The following is a 21,832-nucleotide window of genomic DNA, read 5'->3' as shown; positions in this document are numbered from 1 at the left end:
CTCACATATAAAATATAGTACCTTGGAACATGCTTTGGCAGGTCAAATTTGGGCTCTAGTAGGCTAATCAAAAAGTGAATTAGAGAGACGGGGTAATTCAATAGGGAAATCCTAACTGTAACAAATAGTGTATTTAGCTCTTTAAGTAGTATTTTTAATCTGCAGATTTCCAAGCACTTCACAATAGAGGTAATATCTCCATTTTGGCCATCTCTAAACGGAGGCACAGTAAGGTGAAATGACTCACCCAAAGTATCACAATGGGTGTCATGACTGGGAGAACTGGCAGTCCTGCCTAGGGGTCAGAGCAGGTCAGAGTTCAAGACAGGCCTGAGAGCAAAACTGAGTGTCAGGTGTCAGAAGGAGTCAGGTTACCAGGAAATAAGCAGCAGGATCAGATACTGTAGGGGAAGCAGTCCTAAATACGGGAAACCCAGCTGCAGGGACAACTTCCTGTCCCTGTGCTTGGTTTAAATGGAGGCTCGGAACCAAACAGGCCCATCACCATTCTGTCAGTCAGATCCCAGGACTGGACTCCTCTGTCAGAGTTCAGCTTCTATTCCAAAAACTGTTAGGTCACTGGGTGACAGGTTGGAACTTACTAGCTCCTCAAGACCAGGGTTCAAGACATGTGGTCCCTAACCAGGAATAGAGGCTAGGTCTTATAACTTCCAGTCCAGTGCCCTCCTCAATTGACGTACACTGTCTTCTGTTCCCCAGAGTTCAAATCAGGATACTATTAGCAAAAATATGCCACATGGTAAGTGTTGAGAAGGTGCATAATAAGAGTCTCAAAAGGCAGCTTGAATCCAAACCAAGGACTATGACCAGGTAGCCAAGATGTAGTTCATAATGTTGGTGTAAGTCAGGAATTTTATGAGGGCATCACAACTACGATCAGTTTACAGCAAATGTTTCACCTTGTTACTTTATTTTCAATGTTTCTCCCATAAGCTCCTTTCACACAATGTAGAAGGTAATTTAAAGTAAGAGATTAGGGTGGAAAGAAGAAAGAAGGTAGAGGGGAATGGAATCCAAACTTCAACTGCATGTATAACCAAAACAGAAATGGCACGACATTTACCAGAGGTGGTTTTTAACTACCCCTGGAAAAGCTAGTTAGAAAATGCCTTAAACAGTGACTATGATAAAAACTGTTTCATTAATGCTTACCGCCTTACACTCAGTTTTAGCTACACTCAAATTGTGGTTACTTAAATTAAATTTCTGAATTTATTAGCTTAAGTTTGGCAAAAAAAAGTAAAAAACTGAAGTGGGTGTAATTCTAATATATGTAATCATAGCACTGAACATGGGAATGTCTACACATTTTGTCTGGTATTTTCTCAAGGAAGTTATACATGTTAGTTAGGACCTGTTCCATATTACATAAATAAAAATAAAAAACAGTTGATTATGTGAAAGTGACAATAATGCAGAGCTATAGGCTTGAAGCATTAAGCAATCAGAAGCATGCAGACTTGTAGACTACCACTCCAGGTCCATCTAGCTGTACAGCATTCTGTAGCACAAGTCCAACTTCGATGAAGTGTACAAACTGAGCCTCAATTTTGAACCGATGTATCCGAAGTTTGAAAAGATTTGTTCTATGCTTGGTGAACACTGATGCAATTGCATCACCAGTTCTATGACGTCAGATGCAATATCAGTATTCTTCAGGTTTTTCCACCATGCTACAGGGGAAACTTTTTCCTTCAAAGCAGATGAAAATACTGATTTTGGATATGGAGTTTCTACATTAAATGCAAGTGAATATGGCAGAAAGTAAGGATTTTTACTGAGCAACCACGGCCCGGCAATTTCTTCTTGTTCAGTTGACAATTCTTTCCTGCTTATTTTAAATGAAGACCAAACTAGGTTGGCGAACATGCATACAGGAGTAATTGCTTCATGAAATCTCTCTTGTGCTGTTGCTTTGCTCAGTGCAAGATCTTCAGTAGATCCAACCATACAACTGCAACTGTTAATGCACTCCTTTGGAATGTGTCAAATGCCACAGCAACTGGTTTCCATTGACTGATCATGTTCTTATGCTTCTTTGTAAATCCCTTGATAATTAGTTATACTGACCACTCTATCTTCAAATTCTGCCTCATGATCACTCACTATCTTGATATAACACAGCCAATTTTTATTTTATGTTTCTAAGCACATTATTTGACTGTTCCATTGTGTCTCACTGGGGATTTGGGATTCTACAGATCCTTGGCATTTTTTTGAACAGGCCCCAGTATTCACAAATACTTCCGTAAATCTACTACATGTTTCATAAAAGCACTTGGTGCAAGGTCTTGTCCAAGTAGATTTAGCCAATTTAAGGCAAATCAATATGTAACTAAAGTGTCATTTTTTCCAAATCACTTCTCATTCTTTACATCTTTTCCCCCACACTGTCTGTCAAGTAGCTCTTTACACCACAAACATACAATTCATTTACCAATGCCTTGGCTTCTCTTGCCACGGTAGCACAGCACTTTCCAGTCTTATTGCTTCCAGTCTCAACCTCTGTCACATTTTGAGATCTAACCCAGACCAGTGAGAGGCTGTGTCATTACTTGCCCTGTAACTCTGAATGCCTTAAAATGCTCTGTATGCTGTAGCTCCCTGTCTGTCCGCTCCCAACCAGCATACTAGCATGCACTGAATGACTGTATGTTAAGCAGCGCTGGTTCATCAGCTCTGATTCCAGCAGCCTGCTTGCTACACTATGGTCAAACTCTGGTCTCCACCAGCCTTTGTTTTTATTAGCCAAGTGACCCCAACACACACCCAATCCCTAAACCATCTACCCTGAAAATGTCCAGCCCTGTCCTGGAACATTCAGGGAAGTAATACGGTCTGTTGCTCCTTTAAAATCATAAAAGCACAGCAAACTGTTGCTTTAACTGGAATTAATAATGAATTTAAGTCAAACATAGCAGTAGGCTGATTTGGAATAAAAGTAAAACAAGTTTATTTAATCAAAAATACACAGATTAAGTGCATTCAAGAGATGAAGTCAGAAATGATAACAATAAAAGTGAACATCTAAAAATTCAAAACTTAAATCTAGTACAATAGTCGTTAAAGATGATTTTCCTCTGATCCAGTATTCTTTCCAGCTTTTTACTAAATGACCTGGTCAGGACATCACAGAGATTAAACTGCTTGGTTTCTTTGTCTCCTTAAGGCAAACAATCCCTTAGGGGCTCACTCCCCCTCTCTTTATAGTTCAGTGAACCTTTGCAACATATTCTTCTGAAGGGTACCCTCGGGTAAAATTCATTAGTTCATGTCAAATAAAGGAGCCATGAGGTTTGGAGGATAAGGTTCCAAGCTGGATCCTTCCCTGCTGGCTGTTGCTACTATGCCCGTTATCTCATCCTGCAGCAACTTCCATACAAATGAATAGCTCACTGAATTTGGCCACACCTGTTCTGAGGTGTTGGCCTCTTTTCTTGTCTGAGGAAAACCTGTTTATCAACTCCCCATGACATGCCATGTTTAAACACCTTTTAGTCACAGCCTTTAAAGCATAATATTAGTGAGTATCTATAGTTTCACACAGAGCCTTGTTACATATATTGTACAATGACATTATTGGCCAGCCTGTTGTTTGTTTTCAAATGATACCTCACAAAGCATACTCTGTACAAAAATCATTGCAGTGGTGTGAAGGGTGTGAATACAGAGGTGCCTAGCTCACAATCACTGATACATAAACCACAATTTTCCCAGCGTGCATACAGTTAGCTATCACTGGATCACTACACATTACTCCAACCATTTGCTTTTCCATATAATTTATTGTGTGCTACTATCGTCAAGCCATCAGTATTTGTGTTTAACAGTTCACCTGCTACCTGCTTTCAACTGGATGCTTTGCAGCTTGGCCTTAGGCATCTAATCATTGCTTGAAAAGTTGGATGTTGAATAAAAGAGAAGGGAATATTATAGCCATAAAATATTCTGCAATTTTCAAGTCTAATTTTTGTTTCTGTTTTGGAGCTGTTTTTGTTATTAAAATATCCATTTGTGGGTCAAAACCATGATACTTACTCCTTGTTTTCTTTAGCCAACCTGGATCTGGCTGTTTTTTGATGTAGTTGGCAATGGCAATGTAGGTATTATCAGTACTCATCCTCAGGGTTTGATTCCAATTCTACTATTTAGCATATGCGCAACATGCCTCAGGTGGCACGTGACCAGGATTCAACACCAAATTTGGTCTGCTGGTTGGATCATTAGCTTCCCCGAGTTGGGCCAGATACTGACAGGGAGTGAAGTGTGAATGCTGATCCATGCATTTAGCCAAAGGGGATCCGGTGTCTTTCTTCTTTCCACAGCACTTTGCAAAAGGTTTCCTCATATGGTCTGCCTTCCCAGTCACTTTTTCTTTGCAATTTCTGCCTTTAAGACTCTCTGACACCACCATGAACTTTCTCAAAATAGCCATGAACTGGGTCAAGTGGTCTGCCACCTTTGCTCATGCTGAAATACTTTGACTTGAGTCACTGTACAAGTTGCAGCAATTGTACCCCAGCTAGCCAAATTAAGAGAGAGTGTATTGGACTAGACAGTTAGTTTAGCAATTTACCTCAAACAGAAAATGAAATGTCTGAATATGGGAATTACCCTTTTCTGTTTGCTATGGCAAAGGAGGGGTATTCCCTAGATTCAGACGTTTCAGTTTCTGTTTGAGGTAGCTATGGCACTAGCATACTGTTTTAGGTGGAGGGTTTTTTTTGTTTTATTTTAACTGAAATTAAAAGGGACCATGTTACTGCAAAATCATCATCAAATTGCTCGATATTTGCCAGTAATCTTCATTAGTATGTTCTAATAATTTTATTCTTCCAGTTTCTCAGTTTAAACTGGCATTTACCAGCCCTGTCTTAAACTAGTTTTTCCCCCAGGAAATTACCAACCCTTAAGTCTTGCATCACTGACATAGGGGGACATGTATTCGGATCCTAATGATCGACTAAGCAAAGCTGCCTTTGAAAACATGGGGTTCACAATCCCTTAAAAACAGTATTTTCACTGTAAATGCTTTTTAAAAGTAGTAAAACATGTACTTGAGATCTCTAATCAACAACAGCATATATATTTATGTTTAACTTACTCTTGACATCCTCCCACGATGCCTACCCGTCCATCTTGACCTTTATGCTTCTTTGCTGTTAGAGGAGGAATAACATTGCGCACCAATTGAAAAATATTCTCCATATCCTTTATAGAATGTGTTTTGTGTAGTGAAAAGGCTCTCTCGATAACTGAAAAAGATAAAGACATTAAAAAAATTACTTCAGAAATGTCTTTTTAAATTGATAGAAACCTCAGTGAAGTTTGAAACATTCAGAAGTATTGGTGTGATCAATTTCTATAACAGAGGTGTTACGTAGTTGTACAGAATGATTAAAACCCCCAAACTCTCCAATTTTACTTTTAATAAAACTATTCAGTCTTGTACTCAGTAATTGTCCTTGCCAAACCAACACCACACGTAGAAAAATAGATGTCTGAAGAAAGTTAGGACACAACTCTGAAAATATTCTGGTAACAAACAAGAAAACATCAGCTCTGTGCATTATCAGAAAACCCTTTTCTCCAACCTTTACAGAATTTAAGATTAAACCAGACTAGCTAAATTGTAGCAAAAATCACTTTATAGTGTTCAATAATGATAAATATTCCTGGCTGATCTCTTGTTTTGAAAATCCTTCTATAATACAGGCATTCCACTCCCACTGGGATCAAACACTAACCTTCTTGGAGCATGGCCAAAATATCATTGTCACAATGCAGAATATAACAAAACTCATCTCTGCTCTGGAAATAGGACAGTATTTCCCCCTTAAAATTATTACACATTTTACAAACTATCTAGTTTTCTACCATAAAATCTACAAGAAATATGCATCCCATACACCTCACAACCTACTTACAGGGCCATGGCTGCTAAAAAAAACCTTCAGTTTCCTTGCTTTTCTAGAACAGAGACTCTATAACAGGGGTCGGCAACCTTTGGCACATGGCTCGCCAAGCTAAGCACCCTGGCGGGCCAGGTCAGTTTGTTTACCTGCCACATCTGCAGGTTCACTGGACCACGGCTCCCACTGCCTGAGGTTTGTCATCTCAGGCCATTGGGGGAAGCAGTGTGGGCGAGGAATGTACTGGCCGCAGCTTCCGCCACCCCCATTGGCCTGGGACGGTGAACTGCAGCCAGTGGGAGCCGCGGTCCGCTGAACCCACCAATGTGGCAGGTAAACAAACTGGCCCAGCCCACCAGGGTTCTTACTCTGGTGAGCCGTGTGCCCGAGGTTGCCGACTCCTGCTCTATAATGAGGGGAGAACAGTAGACAACACAAAAAAAAAAAAAAAAAAAAAAAAGGATCTCTAGACTGGATTTCACTTCTGCTTTAGATACAAATAATTATGGTCCTAAATCATTAACATATATATTGCCTTAAAAATTACTTTTAAAGCATATTTTATTATAAACTGTAAAAAAACAAAAACAAAAACACACACCCTCATGATTGGAAGTCAATTCTGAGTTTCTCTTGCTACAGTATAAAATTACAACTATACAAGAATATATAAGAAAACTTGGCTTCAGGTTTTCAAAGGTAATAGAATGTCTTTCAGACTAAAATGCATTCACTTTTAAAAGTAACAAATATTAAGGCTAAACATGTACTGTCAAGGCCATCCCCAGCTATTTTGGTGCCCTACGCAGGGGTGCTGTGTGGGGCCCCACCCAGGCCTCCACAGGGAGGGGCTGACCCCAGGCTTCTGTGGAGGATGGGGCGGAGGGGGGCTGGCCACTTCCTGTGGAAAGTGGAGTGACCCGGTTCCAGCCTGCTCTGCTCTCCTGCCTCCCAGACATGGGGTGAGGGGGTGCTGCTGGGAGCCAGGGAAGCAGAGCAGGCTAGGACCGGGTCGCTCTACTTACCGGTGAGTGCAGACCCAACTGCTTCTGGAGCCCTCAGAAGAGTGGGGGCGGGGCTGGGGCAGGGCAGGGCAGGGCAGGGCAGGGCAGAGCAGAGCAGGGGTTGGGGTCCTGGGGAAGAGCTGGAGCAGAGGCTGGAGCAGCAAGCAGGGCACCAGGAAATGTGGTATTCCAAAATTTCATGGTGCCCTATGCAGCTGCATACTTTGCATATGGGTAACAACGGCCCTGTGTACTGGGTTCAAGATTTAGGAGCTTAAGTAGTTTTCTGTATCTGTTTTCTAAGTTAGACTGAAAAGCAGAACCACTATTTGTAAGAAATAAACTGTAGTATCCATACAGGTTCTAATTTAAATATTAAAATCTTGCTCAAACACTTGGAAAAACTATTATGACATCAAAAAGTAGTACTACAGACCAGATATCCATTCAACAGAATAAGAAAGTATGTTATGGTTTAAGTTAACAGGCCTGAACATTCATTCCTTGTTTATTCACAACTCCATTAAATTTAAAAAGAAGTTTGGAGGTCAGAGAAACATAGGACTGGGCCTTACATTTATTTGGTTCTTTAAATGTTCAAACTATAAGTTCTGATAGCCTGTCCAGAGCCAGAAACTGGCTTACAGAGTTTTATTTCTAATTCTGCTTATCGCTATTTTTTTTTAAGACTACTCATCAATTGAATACTGAACCCACATATGATTTTAAAAACAAAAAAGTAAAATAAAACTGTTCATTCCAACCTGATGGGCTATAGACAGCAAAGCCTATATGGCTTATGATGTTAACATTGACAAAACAATTGGTATGCTATTACTGTTACTGTCCATTCTATGTAAACATACAGAGAGATCGTCAATATAAATGACAAATCTTGAAAAAAGTCTGTACTACTATGCACTGCATACTTGATTAGACTCTAGTCCACATGCCTTCTGTACAGGGGAAAAACAAAAACAAAAAAACAACTTTGCATAGATGCCAATTCTAAGGATATTCTGAAAAATCCAGACCATGATAAATTCATAAATTAATTGGGCCAGGAGGAAAATAAGATTGAAGATATTTTTATCAAGAAATATAAGTATTTGAAGGATAGACCCTCAAGCAGGCGTAAACTGTCACAGCTCCACAGCACTGAACCGAGCTACTACAATTTGAGGATCTGACCCTTAGCCAGTACATAAAGTATACCTTCACATAATTCAATATCTAGAGCACGGATTCTCAAACTTCACTGCACCGCGACCCCACTCTGACAACAAAAATTATTACATGAACCCAGGATGGGGGGGGGGGCAAAGCCAGACCCCACTGCCCCATGTATGGGGGCCAAAACTGAAGCTCAGGGGCTTTGGCCCCAGGTAGGGGGGCCTATAATTTAAGCCTTGCCACCCAGGGCAGAAGCCCTCAGGCTTCGCCCCAGGTGGTGGAGATCGGGCTTCAGCTTCAGCCCTGGTCTCAGCAAGTCTAAGCCAGCCCTGAGGTGACCCCACTAAAACGGGGTCGCGACCAACAGTTTGAGAACCGCTGATCTAGAGTGAAATCCAGGCCCTACTGAAGTGAATGGCAAAACGTCCTTTGACTTCAGCAGGGCCAGGATTTCAGCCGTCATGTTCAAAACATGTCAGACATACCCACTGTTAAAAATCCCAATACAGGTTATTTTCCCAGATCTTATTCATTACTTTGAATTAACATTTTCAAGTATGATGAAAGCCTTGACAGCAAAATTATTACTGAAAAATGTTAAGATCTGTATTTCTTTTTTCAATTTTATGTAGACTATTGTTTTATTCTGCTGCAAGACACATACTTGCTTCCAGATCATTTTCAGTAAAGGTTAAGCTCCATAACATATTATATACAACTGCATATTATATATAACTGCATTCTATACAGATCTGAATGTGACACGAACTGACCAGTTCTTAGACTCCTTTTCCAAAATGTTCGGTCAATATTTAGAATTTGTTAGAGCATTTTTTTTTAATATATCAGTACAACAGCATGGCAAGACATTTTAATTCCATTTACAGACAAAAAACTCATCACAATATTGAAAATAAGTCAAAGCTAGACATTTATTTTCAGATATTACCACCAGCCATCACGCAAATATTTTAAATATAATATTAGATCTTATTTATGCTATAGAATGAAGTACCTATTGGTGGAGAAAGTGCTGTTGTCATAGCATTATAATTAAAGTTATCACCATATGATCGGTGATTTGCTCTTTGAGGTGGACTAGTTGGTATGGACTGTGACCTTTGCGATACTGTGGAAGAAATGCCTGCCAACATCTGTCCCAACATTTGTAACATCTGGAGTTCTCGAGCATGCTCAGCTTCACGGCGCTTGTCCTCAATTTTAAGCCGCTGCTCTTCATATTTGTAAAATTTCTCTTCTGTATCCACACTTTGTTGTAGGAATTTTTCCATCATTTTATCCAGTGTTAAATTTGCATGACGTTTTTTTGATCTTTTGGGTTGAGAGAGTGGTTGTGTACTGGTTTGAGCATTGATTTGTTTAAAGCCTAAAACAAAGTAGATAAAATTATATTCAAATCTTCCAGACATACTACAAGGAATGAGTAAATAGTAAAACTGTTCCCCTTGTGAAATGTAGATCTTTTTTGCCATATCAAGGTATTATTTTGTTTCACAAATTAGGCATGATTATTTCTGATGATTTTAAGAATACCAAAACAGGGAATACATGCTTATCCAAAACATAACATGAAATCAACTAGGCACACCTTTTAACTGCTGTAGTATTAAAACTTCAAAAATAGGAAGAGGCTTTTTGATCTTTTAAACAGGTTTGTGAAGGCAATTCAACAGTATAGCCTCATTTGTGTATTGTAGGTAATTACACTAATCAGAATTGAGTTTCAGCCTGGTGTTTTAGATTTGCATTTCAAAAAAGATGTTAGTGTAAACAACACTTTGATGAGATTGATGTATAAAAAGGAGACTGGTTAAATGTCAACCAATTGGCTAACTTCTGAGAGTTCCAAAGACAGATTCAGGTTTTAGACAAATACACACAGCACAAGATTGGACTTTAAAAAACATTTGTGCAGAGTACAAAGGGCAACAGGGAAAGGGGTAGGCTTTATCTTGCTTTCTATATTTCCCACCCCCTGCAACTGTACTACTATACAACTGAATCAAATACGAGTTCCTGAAAAAGCCCACTTAGGTTTTTGGCCAAGTAAGGACAGGATATAGTTAGGATAACATTCTGTTTGTTTTTACCTATTATCATAGAAAACTATTTTTAAAAAATAATAGTTATACAGTGAAACAGAACTGCACAGCATCTATAGCAAAGTTTAAACATAGCAGGAGTGATGAGGATGCTGCTGTTTTTATCCAGAACAGTTTGACACCTCCTATCTTATCTCTACATTAGTTTCCGATTAGTTTCCTATTGATAAACGAATGAAAACTAGCAGAACTTTCATTCTCCCTTCCTCATAATGCAACTATTTACTTTGTATTTTTAAGAGCTTCATTAACTGCAATAATTCCTTTCAGCTCCTGTTTTGGTTCTGGGAAGAGTCAAAGGGATGAAACACTGGGATAGGGAAGGAGAAGATAAATTAAATGGAGGAGATAGGACTCCATAGTGGAGGGAAGGGGTTAAAGAGACTAAAGACGTTTTAATCCAGTTCCCCTTGAAGAGGATGAGAGGGGTCTGGAAGGGAAGAGGCCAGTGCAGAAGCGATTAGAAGCACGTTAGCTAGAGGCGCTAGTACGTCTATTATATAGGGGGTACAGAGAATATGGGGGTGAATACGGGGGGAGGGATACCCCTACCGGCGTGCATACGGGGTGGGGCTCCCCGGCCCGGCTGCGGGTACTCACCCTCGGCGGGCGGCACGGGGATGGCGAACGGGGGGCACTCCACCTTGATGGGGTGCTCGGCGTAGGACGAGCACTCGCCCGAGTCCTCAGTGAAGTGGTCGTGGGGGGACTCGAGCTCGGCGTCCTCGTCGAGCTCGGTGTCGGGCTCGCGGCTGTTGTGGGGGGTGCCCGGCGTGGGCGGCCCGGCGGCGGGCTGGGCGCTGTCGGCGGGCTGGGCCAGCGGCTCAGGCGCGCTGTCCGGCCCGCCCCGGCAGCTGAGGATCCGGTCCATCTCGTCGTAGTACTTGCAGATCTTGCGGGCGTGCCCGTTCTTCTTCAGCCCGTCCCGGGCCTGGTAGTACTGGCGCTTGAGGCCCTTGATGCGGATGCGGCACTGCTCCGGGGTGCGCTCGAAGCCCAGCTCGGCCAGGCGGCAGGCCACGTCCCGGTACACATGGCTGTTCCGAAAGTTCCCGTCCAGCGCCGACTGCACGTCGGCCTCGCCCCAGATCTCCAGCAGCGCCCGCGTCTCCAGGTCGGACCACAGGAAGCCCCGCGTGTTGGTGATCATCCTCGGCCGGCCGGCCGGCGCTGCAATGGCCGCGCACCCGGGGAGGGGGGGGGGGGGGAAGCGCCCGCCCAGCCTCGCCTACAGCCCCGGCGGCGCAGCGGCAAGTGGCGGAGAAGCGAGCGCCGGGCCCCGCATCCCAGCCCGGGCCGCCCCGCGCACAAACAAACTTTCCGGCCGCCGCCCGGTCCGGGTCTCCCCCGTAGACAGAGCCGCGGCCCCGCAGGCGCAGGGCGCCGCCCGCTCAGCCAGTCACCCGGGCGCGGCCGCTCCCCGGGCCCCAGAAGGACGCTGGCTGGGCTGCTAGGCCCCGCTCGCTGCTCATCACACGGCGCCCCCGCCCGCCGCGGCCGGAGCCCCGCACGCTGCCCTCCCCCCTCACACACACACACACACAGGGCGCCGCAAGCAGCTCTGCGCCCAGACCCCCCCGCCCGGCGTCACCGCGCACTGCGCCGCGCGCTACCTCACCCCGCACGCCGGGGCTCAGCCGGGCCGGCCCGCGGCTGCTGGGAGCGGGGCACGCGCCGGAGCTACGAGCTCGCTCAGCCAGGCCAGGCCCGGCCCGGGCAATGCAGCGGGGACCGGACACACAGACAGCACCTGCCGCTCGAGTCAGGCTGCGGCTGGTTCCTTAACCAACCAACCGGCCCCGGTGGCCGGTCCCCTCAGCCCTGCTCTCTGCAGCTCCTGGCAAACATCCCACTCCCCGTGCGTCATGCTCCCGGGGAACTCGCTAGTTTTGTCCATCATCATCCTCACGGTAAAAGGCAGGTGTGGGAGTTTTGCGCCTGGGTGTATTATTTTTTGTCCAGACACACTAGGAGAGGTCATTATGTTAGGCGACAGGCAAACAGCGAGGCCCCTACGCTGAAAACTGGTCCAATGTGATGTGGACCCCCTTGTTAGGAAACAGCTCCTGCCCTGAGCAACCGAAACAGCTCTTCAGTAATCATCAATATCTTCTTACCAAACACCAGCTCCAAAAACATAAAGCTTCCCGCTATAGCTCCCCCCACGTAACGTTGCCTGCTATTTACATCTCACTCCTATTTGGATGCTAGTGAGTTTCACTTTGTCGCTGTCACGTTGAAACCCTGGATTGCGAACATGGCAAGGGAAAGCCTCCGTCCAATTGACTATAGAACAGTTTATAATCATTACACACATTTCCATGTATACTAGGTTTTATATAAAACGATGAAGGCACAATGTACAGGTTGGACCTAAACATTAGCTAATATTTGTACAGAGCGTTGTAGATGCAAGACATGACTGAAATCAAATTACAACTCATTGCTGTTCTCAGCTAAGGCCCTGCGTCTCACAGCAGGAAGCACAACCCTCTTCCTGAGCTCCTTCTTCCAATGCTTTCCGTGGCACTGCTCTGGGAAAACACCCACCCACGCTTTTCTTTCTAATTCCTCCGCGCCGCGCCTGTAAAACCCCGCAGGGGAGTCAGAAGGGTGGGGTGCCCTAAAGAGCATCAACACCGGGCAACCCAAACCAACAGGCAGTTTATCTGACGAGTAGAGACCCTGCTTGGGTACAGGACAGTTTGCTTTGTCCAGCCGTTTTCAGAAAGCCAGCGACACACGCCAAGCACACACCTGTCTGGCCTGTGTCGAGCTGGGAAAGCTTCCGCCATTCGCTTAGGCTGGCTGCAGCTGCCGCCCACACAAAGCTGCGGGCCCCCCCACTCCCTACTGGCGAGCCCCCCAGTGGAGAGGGCTTATACCTTCATCATACTGCAGCCAGAAGATCGTAACTACAGCCGAGGCCAGTGCTGCAAGCACACAAGTGGTGACAGTGCCCCTTTCCCAAATCATCTCGGAAGGGGGCCTGGGAACGGGCCCCGCACGCTCCCGCTCTGCACTCTCCTCTTACCTAGCCACCAAGCGGGGCTCACACCACCTCCTGCCAAACACACAGGCAAGTGCCTGACACAACTCATCAGCGCTGCTTCCGGCTCCGCGCCACGGCGCGCTGCCCACACAGGCCCGGAGTTCCACGCCTTCCTCTGGGGCACACCCACCAGCGGCAGCCAATCCCGGCTCTAGCCGAGCTCCTGACAGACACGCCAGAGCCTGCTGCCGGCTAGGGTAGAGTAGACTGCCTTGCTGCACTTGGGCTCATACGACCGGCAGCTCTTTTACCTCCATCCGAGAGGTCTTCCGCGAGACCTCTCCGGGCTGCCGGTCTTCTACCAGGACCTCCTCCGGACCTGGAAGCTGTTCTCTGCGACCAGGTCCGTGGCGGCCACCGCGGGGGCCGACCTCCTCGCGGAGCCCCTGCTACACAATCCCCAGCTTCGTGTGCAGGTGGCGGAGTCCCCCGCGGTGCGCCGGAGGCTGGTCCTGGCGGGAGCCACCAGGGTCGGAGACCTCCTGGACTACGACCGGGGAGGCTGGCTGGATCCCCTGACGCTCGCTCACCGCATGGGGCTCTCCAGACCTCGCACTCCCCGGCGCGTACTCCAGGAGGTGGAGGCCGCTTTGCCGCCCGCTGCTCGGGCCTATCTCGACCGGGTCCTGCGGGAGGGCACGCCCCGCCCACCCCCCACCCCAAGCCCTCCGGACCTTTTCATCGGGCCCCTGCCCCGTAGGCCCGACCGCCCCCCCCGTCCCTTCTCCGCAAGCCGGCTGCACGACCTGCAGCCGGTCCGTTTCCAAACCGCGCCGAGGAAACAGCTCTACACGCTCGTGCTCCACACCCTTCACCTCCTCACCCTCGTGTCCCGCCCTGATACGAAGTGGCGGGACCTCCTGCCACCTCTGGAGGGTGAGGAGCCCCGGTGGGCCAGCCTCTACTCCACCCTGGTCCCACGGCCCACTGGGGATATCAGTTGGCGGCTCCTCCATGGGGCCGTGAGCACGGGCGTGTACTTGGCGCGGTTTACCCCTGTCCCGGACACCTGCCCCTTCTGCGGCGTGAGGGAGACCCTGGCGCACGTGTACTTAGAGTGCGCCAGGTTGCAGCCCCTACACCGGCTCCTCACAGCCATCCTCTTGCGTTTTTGGTTACACTTTTCCCCTCACCTCCTTCTGTATGCACTCCCTATCCGTGGCCCCACGAAGTCCCGGGACCTCCTGGTCAACCTCCTCCTCGCCCTGGCGAAAAAGGCCATCCACGCGACCAGGGAGGGGAGGTTGGCCGACGGAGACTCCGGTGACTGTGGGGCTTGCTTCCGCTCCATGGTCCGATCACGCATCCGGGCGGAGTTCCTCTGGGCGGCGTCCACTGGCTCCCTTGACGCCTTCGAGGAGCAGTGGGCGCTGTCCGGGGTTCTCTGCTCGGTGTCCCCGTTAGGTTCCCTCCTTCTGACCCTTTGACCTCACTCCTGTCCCTGTTCTTTTATTAGTTGTCCCCCGCACTCAGTGGGTTCTGTGGCCCTGTGGTTCCTCCCCTTAGGCTGGGGGAGGATCCTTTAGCAGTGGGCGGGCTTCGCCCACCCACTTCCCAGACACCCAATAGATGGCTGGAGTGCTCTTCCCCTTCTCTGGCTGCCTTGCTGGCTAGAGCCCCCCGGCAGCTCTTTTACCTCCATCCGAGAGGTCTTCCGCGAGACCTCTCCGGGCTGCCGGTCTTCTACCAGGACCTCCTCCGGACCTGGAAGCTGTTCTCTGCGACCAGGTCCGTGGCGGCCACCGTGGGGGCCGACCTCCTCGCGGAGCCCCTGCTACACAATCCCCAGCTTCGTGTGCAGGTGGCGGAGTCCCCCGCGGTGCGCCGGAGGCTGGTCCTGGCGGGAGCCACCAGGGTCGGAGACCTCCTGGACTACGACCGGGGAGGCTGGCTGGATCCCCTGACGCTCGCTCACCGCATGGGGCTCTCCAGACCTCGCACTCCCCGGCGCGTACTCCAGGAGGTGGAGGCCGCTTTGCCGCCCGCTGCTCGGGCCTATCTCGACCGGGTCCTGCGGGAGGGCACGCCCCGCCCACCCCCCACCCCAAGCCCTCCGGACCTTTTCATCGGGCCCCTGCCCCGTAGGCCCGACCGCCCCCCCCCGTCCCTTCTCCGCAAGCCGGCTGCACGACCTGCAGCCGGTACGTTTCCAAACCGCGCCGAGGAAACAGCTCTACACGCTCGTGCTCCACACCCTTCACCTCCTCACCCTCGTGTCCCGCCCTGATACGAAGTGGCGGGACCTCCTGCCACCTCTGGAGGGTGAGGAGCCCCGGTGGGCCAGCCTCTACTCCACCCTGGTCCCACGGCCCACTGGGGATATCAGTTGGCGGCTCCTCCATGGGGCCGTGAGCACGGGCGTGTACTTGGCGCGGTTTACCCCTGTCCCGGACACCTGCCCCTTCTGCGGCGTGAGGGAGACCCTGGCGCACGTGTACTTAGAGTGCGCCAGATTGCAGCCCCTACACCGGCTCCTCACAGCCATCCTCTTGCGTTTTTGGTTACACTTTTCCCCTCACCTCCTTCTGTATGCACTCCCTATCCGTGGCCCCACGAAGTCCCGGGACCTCCTGGTCAACCTCCTCCTCGCCCTGGCGAAAAAGGCCATCCACGCGACCAGGGAGGGGAGGTTGGCCGACGGAGACTCCGGTGACTGTGGGGCTTGCTTCCGCTCCATGGTCCGATCACGCATCCGGGCGGAGTTCCTCTGGGCGGCGTCCACTGGCTCCCTTGACGCCTTCGAGGAGCAGTGGGCGCTGTCCGGGGTTCTCTGCTCGGTGTCCCCGTTAGGTTCCCTCCTTCTGACCCTTTGACCTCACTCCTGTCCCTGTTCTTTTATTAGTTGTCCCCCGCACTCAGTGGGTTCTGTGGCCCTGTGGTTCCTCCCCTTAGGCTGGGGGAGGATCCTTTAGCAGTGGGCGGGCTTCGCCCACCCACTTCCCAGACACCCAATAGATGGCTGGAGTGCTCTTCCCCTTCTCTGGCTGCCTTGCTGGCTAGAGCCCCCCGGCAGCTCTTTTACCTCCATCCGAGAGGTCTTCCGCGAGACCTCTCCGGGCTGCCGGTCTTCTACCAGGACCTCCTCCGGACCTGGAAGCTGTTCTCTGCGACCAGGTCCGTGGCGGCCACCGTGGGGGCCGACCTCCTCGCGGAGCCCCTGCTACACAATCCCCAGCTTCGTGTGCAGGTGGCGGAGTCCCCCGCGGTGCGCCGGAGGCTGGTCCTGGCGGGAGCCACCAGGGTCGGAGACCTCCTGGACTACGACCGGGGAGGCTGGCTGGATCCCCTGACGCTCGCTCACCACATGGGGCTCTCCAGACCTCGCACTCCCCGGCGCGTACTCCAGGAGGTGGAGGCCGCATTGCCGCCCGCTGCTCGGGCCTATCTCGACCGGGTCCTGCGGGAGGGCACGCCCCGCCCACCCCCCACCCCAAGCCCTCCGGACCTTTTCATCGGGCCCCTGCCCCGTAGGCCCGACCGCCCCCCCCGTCCCTTCTCCGCAAGCCGGCTGCACGACCTGCAGCCGGTACGTTTCCAAACCGCGCCAAGGAAACAGCTCTACACGCTCGTGCTCCACACCCTTCACCTCCTCACCCTCGTGTCCCGCCCTGATACGAAGTGGCGGGACCTCCTGCCACCTCTGGAGGGTGAGGAGCCCCGGTGGGCCAGCCTCTACTCCACCCTGGTCCCACGGCCCACTGGGGATATCAGTTGGCGGCTCCTCCATGGGGCCGTGAGCACGGGCGTGTACTTGGCGCGGTTTACCCCTGTCCCGGACACCTGCCCCTTCTGCGGCGTGAGGGAGACCCTGGCGCACGTGTACTTAGAGTGCGCCAGATTGCAGCCCCTACACCGGCTCCTCACAGCCATCCTCTTGCGTTTTTGGTTACACTTTTCCCCTCACCTCCTTCTGTATGCACTCCCTATCCGTGGCCCCACGAAGTCCCGGGACCTCCTGGTCAACCTCCTCCTCGCCCTGGCGAAAAAGGCCATCCACGCGACCAGGGAGGGGAGGTTGGCCGACGGAGACTCCGGTGACTGTGGGGCTTGCTTCCGCTCCATGGTCCGATCACGCATCCGGGCGGAGTTCCTCTGGGCGGCGTCCACTGGCTCCCTTGACGCCTTCGAGGAGCAGTGGGCGCTGTCCGGGGTTCTCTGCTCGGTGTCCCCGTTAGGATCCCTCCTTCTGACCCTTTGACCTCACTCCTGTCCCTGTTCTTTTATTAGTTGTCCCCCGCACTCAGTGGGTTCTGTGGCCCTGTGGTTCCTCCCCTTAGGCTGGGGGAGGATCCTTTAGCAGTGGGCGGGCTTCGCCTGCCCACTTCCCAGACACCCAATAGATGGCTGGAGTGCTCTTCCCCTTCTCTGGCTGCCTTGCTGGCTAGAGCCCCCCGGCAGCTCTTTTACCTCCATCCGAGAGGTCTTCCGCGAGACCTCTCCGGGCTGCCGGTCTTCTACCAGGACCTCCTCCGGACCTGGAAGCTGTTCTCTGCGACCAGGTCCGTGGCGGCCACCGTGGGGGCCGACCTCCTCGCGGAGCCCCTGCTACACAATCCCCAGCTTCGTGTGCAGGTGGCGGAGTCCCCCGCGGTGCGCCGGAGGCTGGTCCTGGCGGGAGCCACCAGGGTCGGAGACCTCCTGGACTACGACCGGGGAGGCTGGCTGGATCCCCTGACGCTCGCTCACCACATGGGGCTCTCCAGACCTCGCACTCCCCGGCGCGTACTCCAGGAGGTGGAGGCCGCTTTGCCGCCCGCTGCTCGGGCCTATCTCGACCGGGTCCTGCGGGAGGGCACGCCCCGCCCACCCCCCACCCCAAGCCCTCCGGACCTTTTCATCGGGCCCCTGCCCCGTAGGCCCGACCGCCCCCCCCCGTCCCTTCTCCGCAAGCCGGCTGCACGACCTGCAGCCGGTACGTTTCCAAACCGCGCCGAGGAAACAGCTCTACACGCTCGTGCTCCACACCCTTCACCTCCTCACCCTCGTGTCCCGCCCTGATACGAAGTGGCGGGACCTCCTGCCACCTCTGGAGGGTGAGGAGCCCCGGTGGGCCAGCCTCTACTCCACCCTGGTCCCACGGCCCACTGGGGATATCAGTTGGCGGCTCCTCCATGGGGCCGTGAGCACGGGCGTGTACTTGGCGCGGTTTACCCCTGTCCCGGACACCTGCCCCTTCTGCGGCGTGAGGGAGACCCTGGCGCACGTGTACTTAGAGTGCGCCAGGTTGCAGCCCCTACACCGGCTCCTCACAGCCATCCTCTTGCGTTTTTGGTTACACTTTTCCCCTCACCTCCTTCTGTATGCACTCCCTATCCGTGGCCCCACGAAGTCCCGGGACCTCCTGGTCAACCTCCTCCTCGCCCTGGCGAAAAAGGCCATCCACGCGACCAGGGAGGGGAGGTTGGCCGACGGAGACTCCGGTGACTGTGGGGCTTGCTTCCGCTCCATGGTCCGATCACGCATCCGGGCGGAGTTCCTCTGGGCGGCGTCCACTGGCTCCCTTGACGCCTTCGAGGAGCAGTGGGCGCTGTCCGGGGTTCTCTGCTCGGTGTCCCCGTTAGGATCCCTCCTTCTGACCCTTTGACCTCACTCCTGTCCCTGTTCTTTTATTAGTTGTCCCCCGCACTCAGTGGGTTCTGTGGCCCTGTGGTTCCTCCCCTTAGGCTGGGGGAGGATCCTTTAGCAGTGGGCGGGCTTTGCCTGCCCACTTCCCAGACACCCAATAGATGCACTTGGGCTCGAGCAGGTGTCAGGGCCTGCTGACAGCATTTTACCTGCTGATCTAAGGCAACAACTATGCACCAGGAGCCATCTCTCCCACCGCCTGCTGCACAGACTGAGAAAAGAGTGAAAGTTTCCCCACTCCTGCTTGAAGTGGAGTGCAAACAATATTATGCATTGGCCAAAAGATAGGTGGAAATGTAGGGAGGTGAAGAACACCTAAACCCAAAGCCAGGAACAACATGGGCAGTTGGATTTTGAAGGGGGTCAATGCCCAGTACTAAATCCAGCCCACTCTTCCCCTCCAGAATCCAAGACCAAAGGCAGAATCTGCTTGATTCCCCCTCATTCTGACTTCTTGAGACCAGCTTGGAGCCCAACAGATTGTAAAATCTGTCCTTTAAGAAGTTATCAACGTTGCAATTTGCAACGTTGCCAAAGGATCTGAATTTAGTTTAGGATTGTTGCTTGACAAAAGAGTAGGGTTAAAAATGCAAGCCCAGGATGCTGTTAAAATGTAAATGAGACTGTTCAAATCAGGATTTACTTTTCATATACAAAATAAATTTATAAAATAGGCTTTTCAAGTTGATGGTTTAATTTTTTTTATCCTATAAATTATCTTTTCTATTTTTTAATTTGATCTCTTCTTTCAAAGAACTCCCTCATCTGACCAGGGTTATCTGTGTGACACTCTGATTTATGAGTGAGAATCATCTCTAAATTGCTATTAATATCTCTTGGTAGATCATTAAAATGAGATTATTGAAGTACTTCCATTAACTCCAGGACATGCCAGGGTGAATGGAAATGCCATGATTATGGACATCCCTAGTTATATTTCACATATGAAACCCACGTAACAAATGAAAAGAGGAGGCTAGCCAGTGAGGTTGAATTTGGCTCATAAGAAATCTGAGACATTAAGGCTCAGGACAGTTTTACTTTCTGTCCCAGATTCATGTACAGTTTTACCAAGAATACTTTTGATATCAACTCATATAAACACCTGGTCTAACAACAGAGACAAAGTCAGTACAGTTTTAATGGTTTGGACAATTCTTATTCTGGTAGGGACAAGGCAAATGATTTTCTGCAGTCATTTTTTTAAAATTTAGGGTCACTGTCAAGTATTAATTATTTTTAGTTGCACTTCCTTAATATAGGTTCTTTGTGTTTGCTATGAATGTAAAAATAAATACCAGTTCTCGCAAATTTCCTCTGTACTCATTTAGCGTGAGTAACCTCTTTTTTCCTGAGCTGATGTACAGATTGCATGGCAGCCCAAAAGAAGTCCAGTTACTAATGTGCTTTAGCTATTCCAAGGAATTTGACCCAAGGAATGGAATATTATGCTGTGGAATTACAAAGTTCCAACTCCAGAGTAAACGTCTGGAACCTGGCATCAGAGACAGAGGTCATGTAGCCACCTTTTAATCTTGTTTCTGATGATCATTTGTCCATTGGGGGATGAGGAAGAAGAAAATGAATGTCTGTTGACTCCCATCAAGGCATCTCCTGCTTTTAGTATGCAGGATACTGGCAGCTGCACCAAAGAGGTATTTTGTGCTAAATATAAAATGACAGATGACAAGATGGGAAGTTATTAATTACAGAAATGTTTGTTTTAGTGTTTCAGTCTTCTGATGTAGCAGGATCCTCTGAAGTCTGTTGAGGCAGCAGTGTAAGGTACTCCTCCAGAAGCTCTGTTTCTCAGTTACTTTGGGGTTTTGGGGGAAGGCAACGATAAGGTACCTTTGCGCTCCCCGTATTCTGAGGCTGTTCAGTGGCTGGCCTGGCACAGACCCAGGATCAGTTAGAGCAACTTCATTACTGCTCTAAGATACACTCTGCTTCCTGTAGACGACAGAGTCAAAGGAGCCTTAAGCAGAACAAAGAATCACCTATAAAATGGCCTGCAACTTCACATCTAAGGTTGAGCGGTGATCCAGGCTCCCTACTCTGGTAGTCATGGGTGCAAACCTGAATCCACAGAGCACATTCCATAAATATCCCACAATGATTAATGTCCCCTAAGCCCATTTACCTATTTCAAAAGGTTTTATCCAATTGGGTGATAGGGCAGAGAAATTACAATTATTTATAAAACTAGATACAGTCACATCCCTATGGCGCAGTGAGAAAGAGTAACCACTAATACATTTACTTCAGGTTAATTTTACAGCCTGTGTTTCTTTCTTAGCAACTGGTCCTGATAGTTCCTTCACTTGCTCACTCTCTTTCTCTGGTTTCATTTCTCCAGCTCCCTTGCATGCTTTGTACACTCTTCTTCTTAACCTTCATCCTGCTCCTCTTTAATTCCTCTTCTGTGACTGGGCCACGCTGTCTCTTCCCAGCTCTGGCTGCTATTGCTGGCTGCACTTTCATCAGATCTTTCTTTCTCCTCCTTCCATCTACTTCTTCGAACCTTCCTGGAATTTTCTGGCTCCAACTATCTGTCCTTTCTCCAGTTACAGAGTCACCTGACACATGCTGCTCACTGTTTGACTAGCTTCAGAGAATAAAAACATTGGTCCCTGAAACTTGCTGTTGTGCACAGGGAGAATAGCCACCAATGGCCTACCTAAAAAAGTCTCATTTTTAAGAGCCAGGAAGTATGTCTCACTAAAGATGAAACAATGCAGACAAATGATTGAAGACTTGGGATGGTATTAGTATATGGAATGAAGGAGTTCTGTCTATGGACTGATGCTTACTGGGGACAAAGTGTATACACAGTTGGGATGGAGATAGAATTTCGGCAAGGTATCTCTACCTATGGAAAATGTTAGCCATTATTTTCTTATGTGTGTCAATTCTTGTCCC

At 49.6% G+C, this 21,832-nt stretch overlaps 1 protein-coding gene across 5 annotated transcripts in view; it reads right to left on the bottom strand.

Annotated features, from left to right (window-relative positions):
- Positions 1–13,378, bottom strand: part of NAXD (NAD(P)HX dehydratase) — a 91,057-nt gene extending 77,679 nt beyond the window's left edge. Inside the window, exons 1-3 of one of the 5 annotated variants that reach the window (XR_004001186.1) lie at positions 10,834–11,594; positions 9,126–9,497; positions 5,126–5,276 (exon numbers count right to left, since the gene is read on the bottom strand). Coding sequence is in view for 4 of the 5 variants with exons in the window: in XM_030568562.1 (XP_030424422.1) it covers positions 5,126–5,276; positions 9,126–9,497; positions 10,834–11,383 (1,073 nt within the window). In the remaining variant the exon portion in view is untranslated. The other 4 variants (XM_030568599.1, XM_030568589.1, XM_030568562.1 and 1 more) reach the window with 4 other exon arrangements.
- Between the last annotated feature and the right edge of the window lie 8,454 nt (positions 13,379–21,832).

This window comes from Gopherus evgoodei, chromosome 1 (assembly GCF_007399415.2).
Source record: "Gopherus evgoodei ecotype Sinaloan lineage chromosome 1, rGopEvg1_v1.p, whole genome shotgun sequence".
In the NCBI taxonomy this organism is placed as follows: domain Eukaryota; kingdom Metazoa; phylum Chordata; order Testudines; family Testudinidae; genus Gopherus; species Gopherus evgoodei.
Note: the sequence above shows the minus strand (reverse complement) of the source record. Positions and strands in the feature narration are given on the sequence as shown.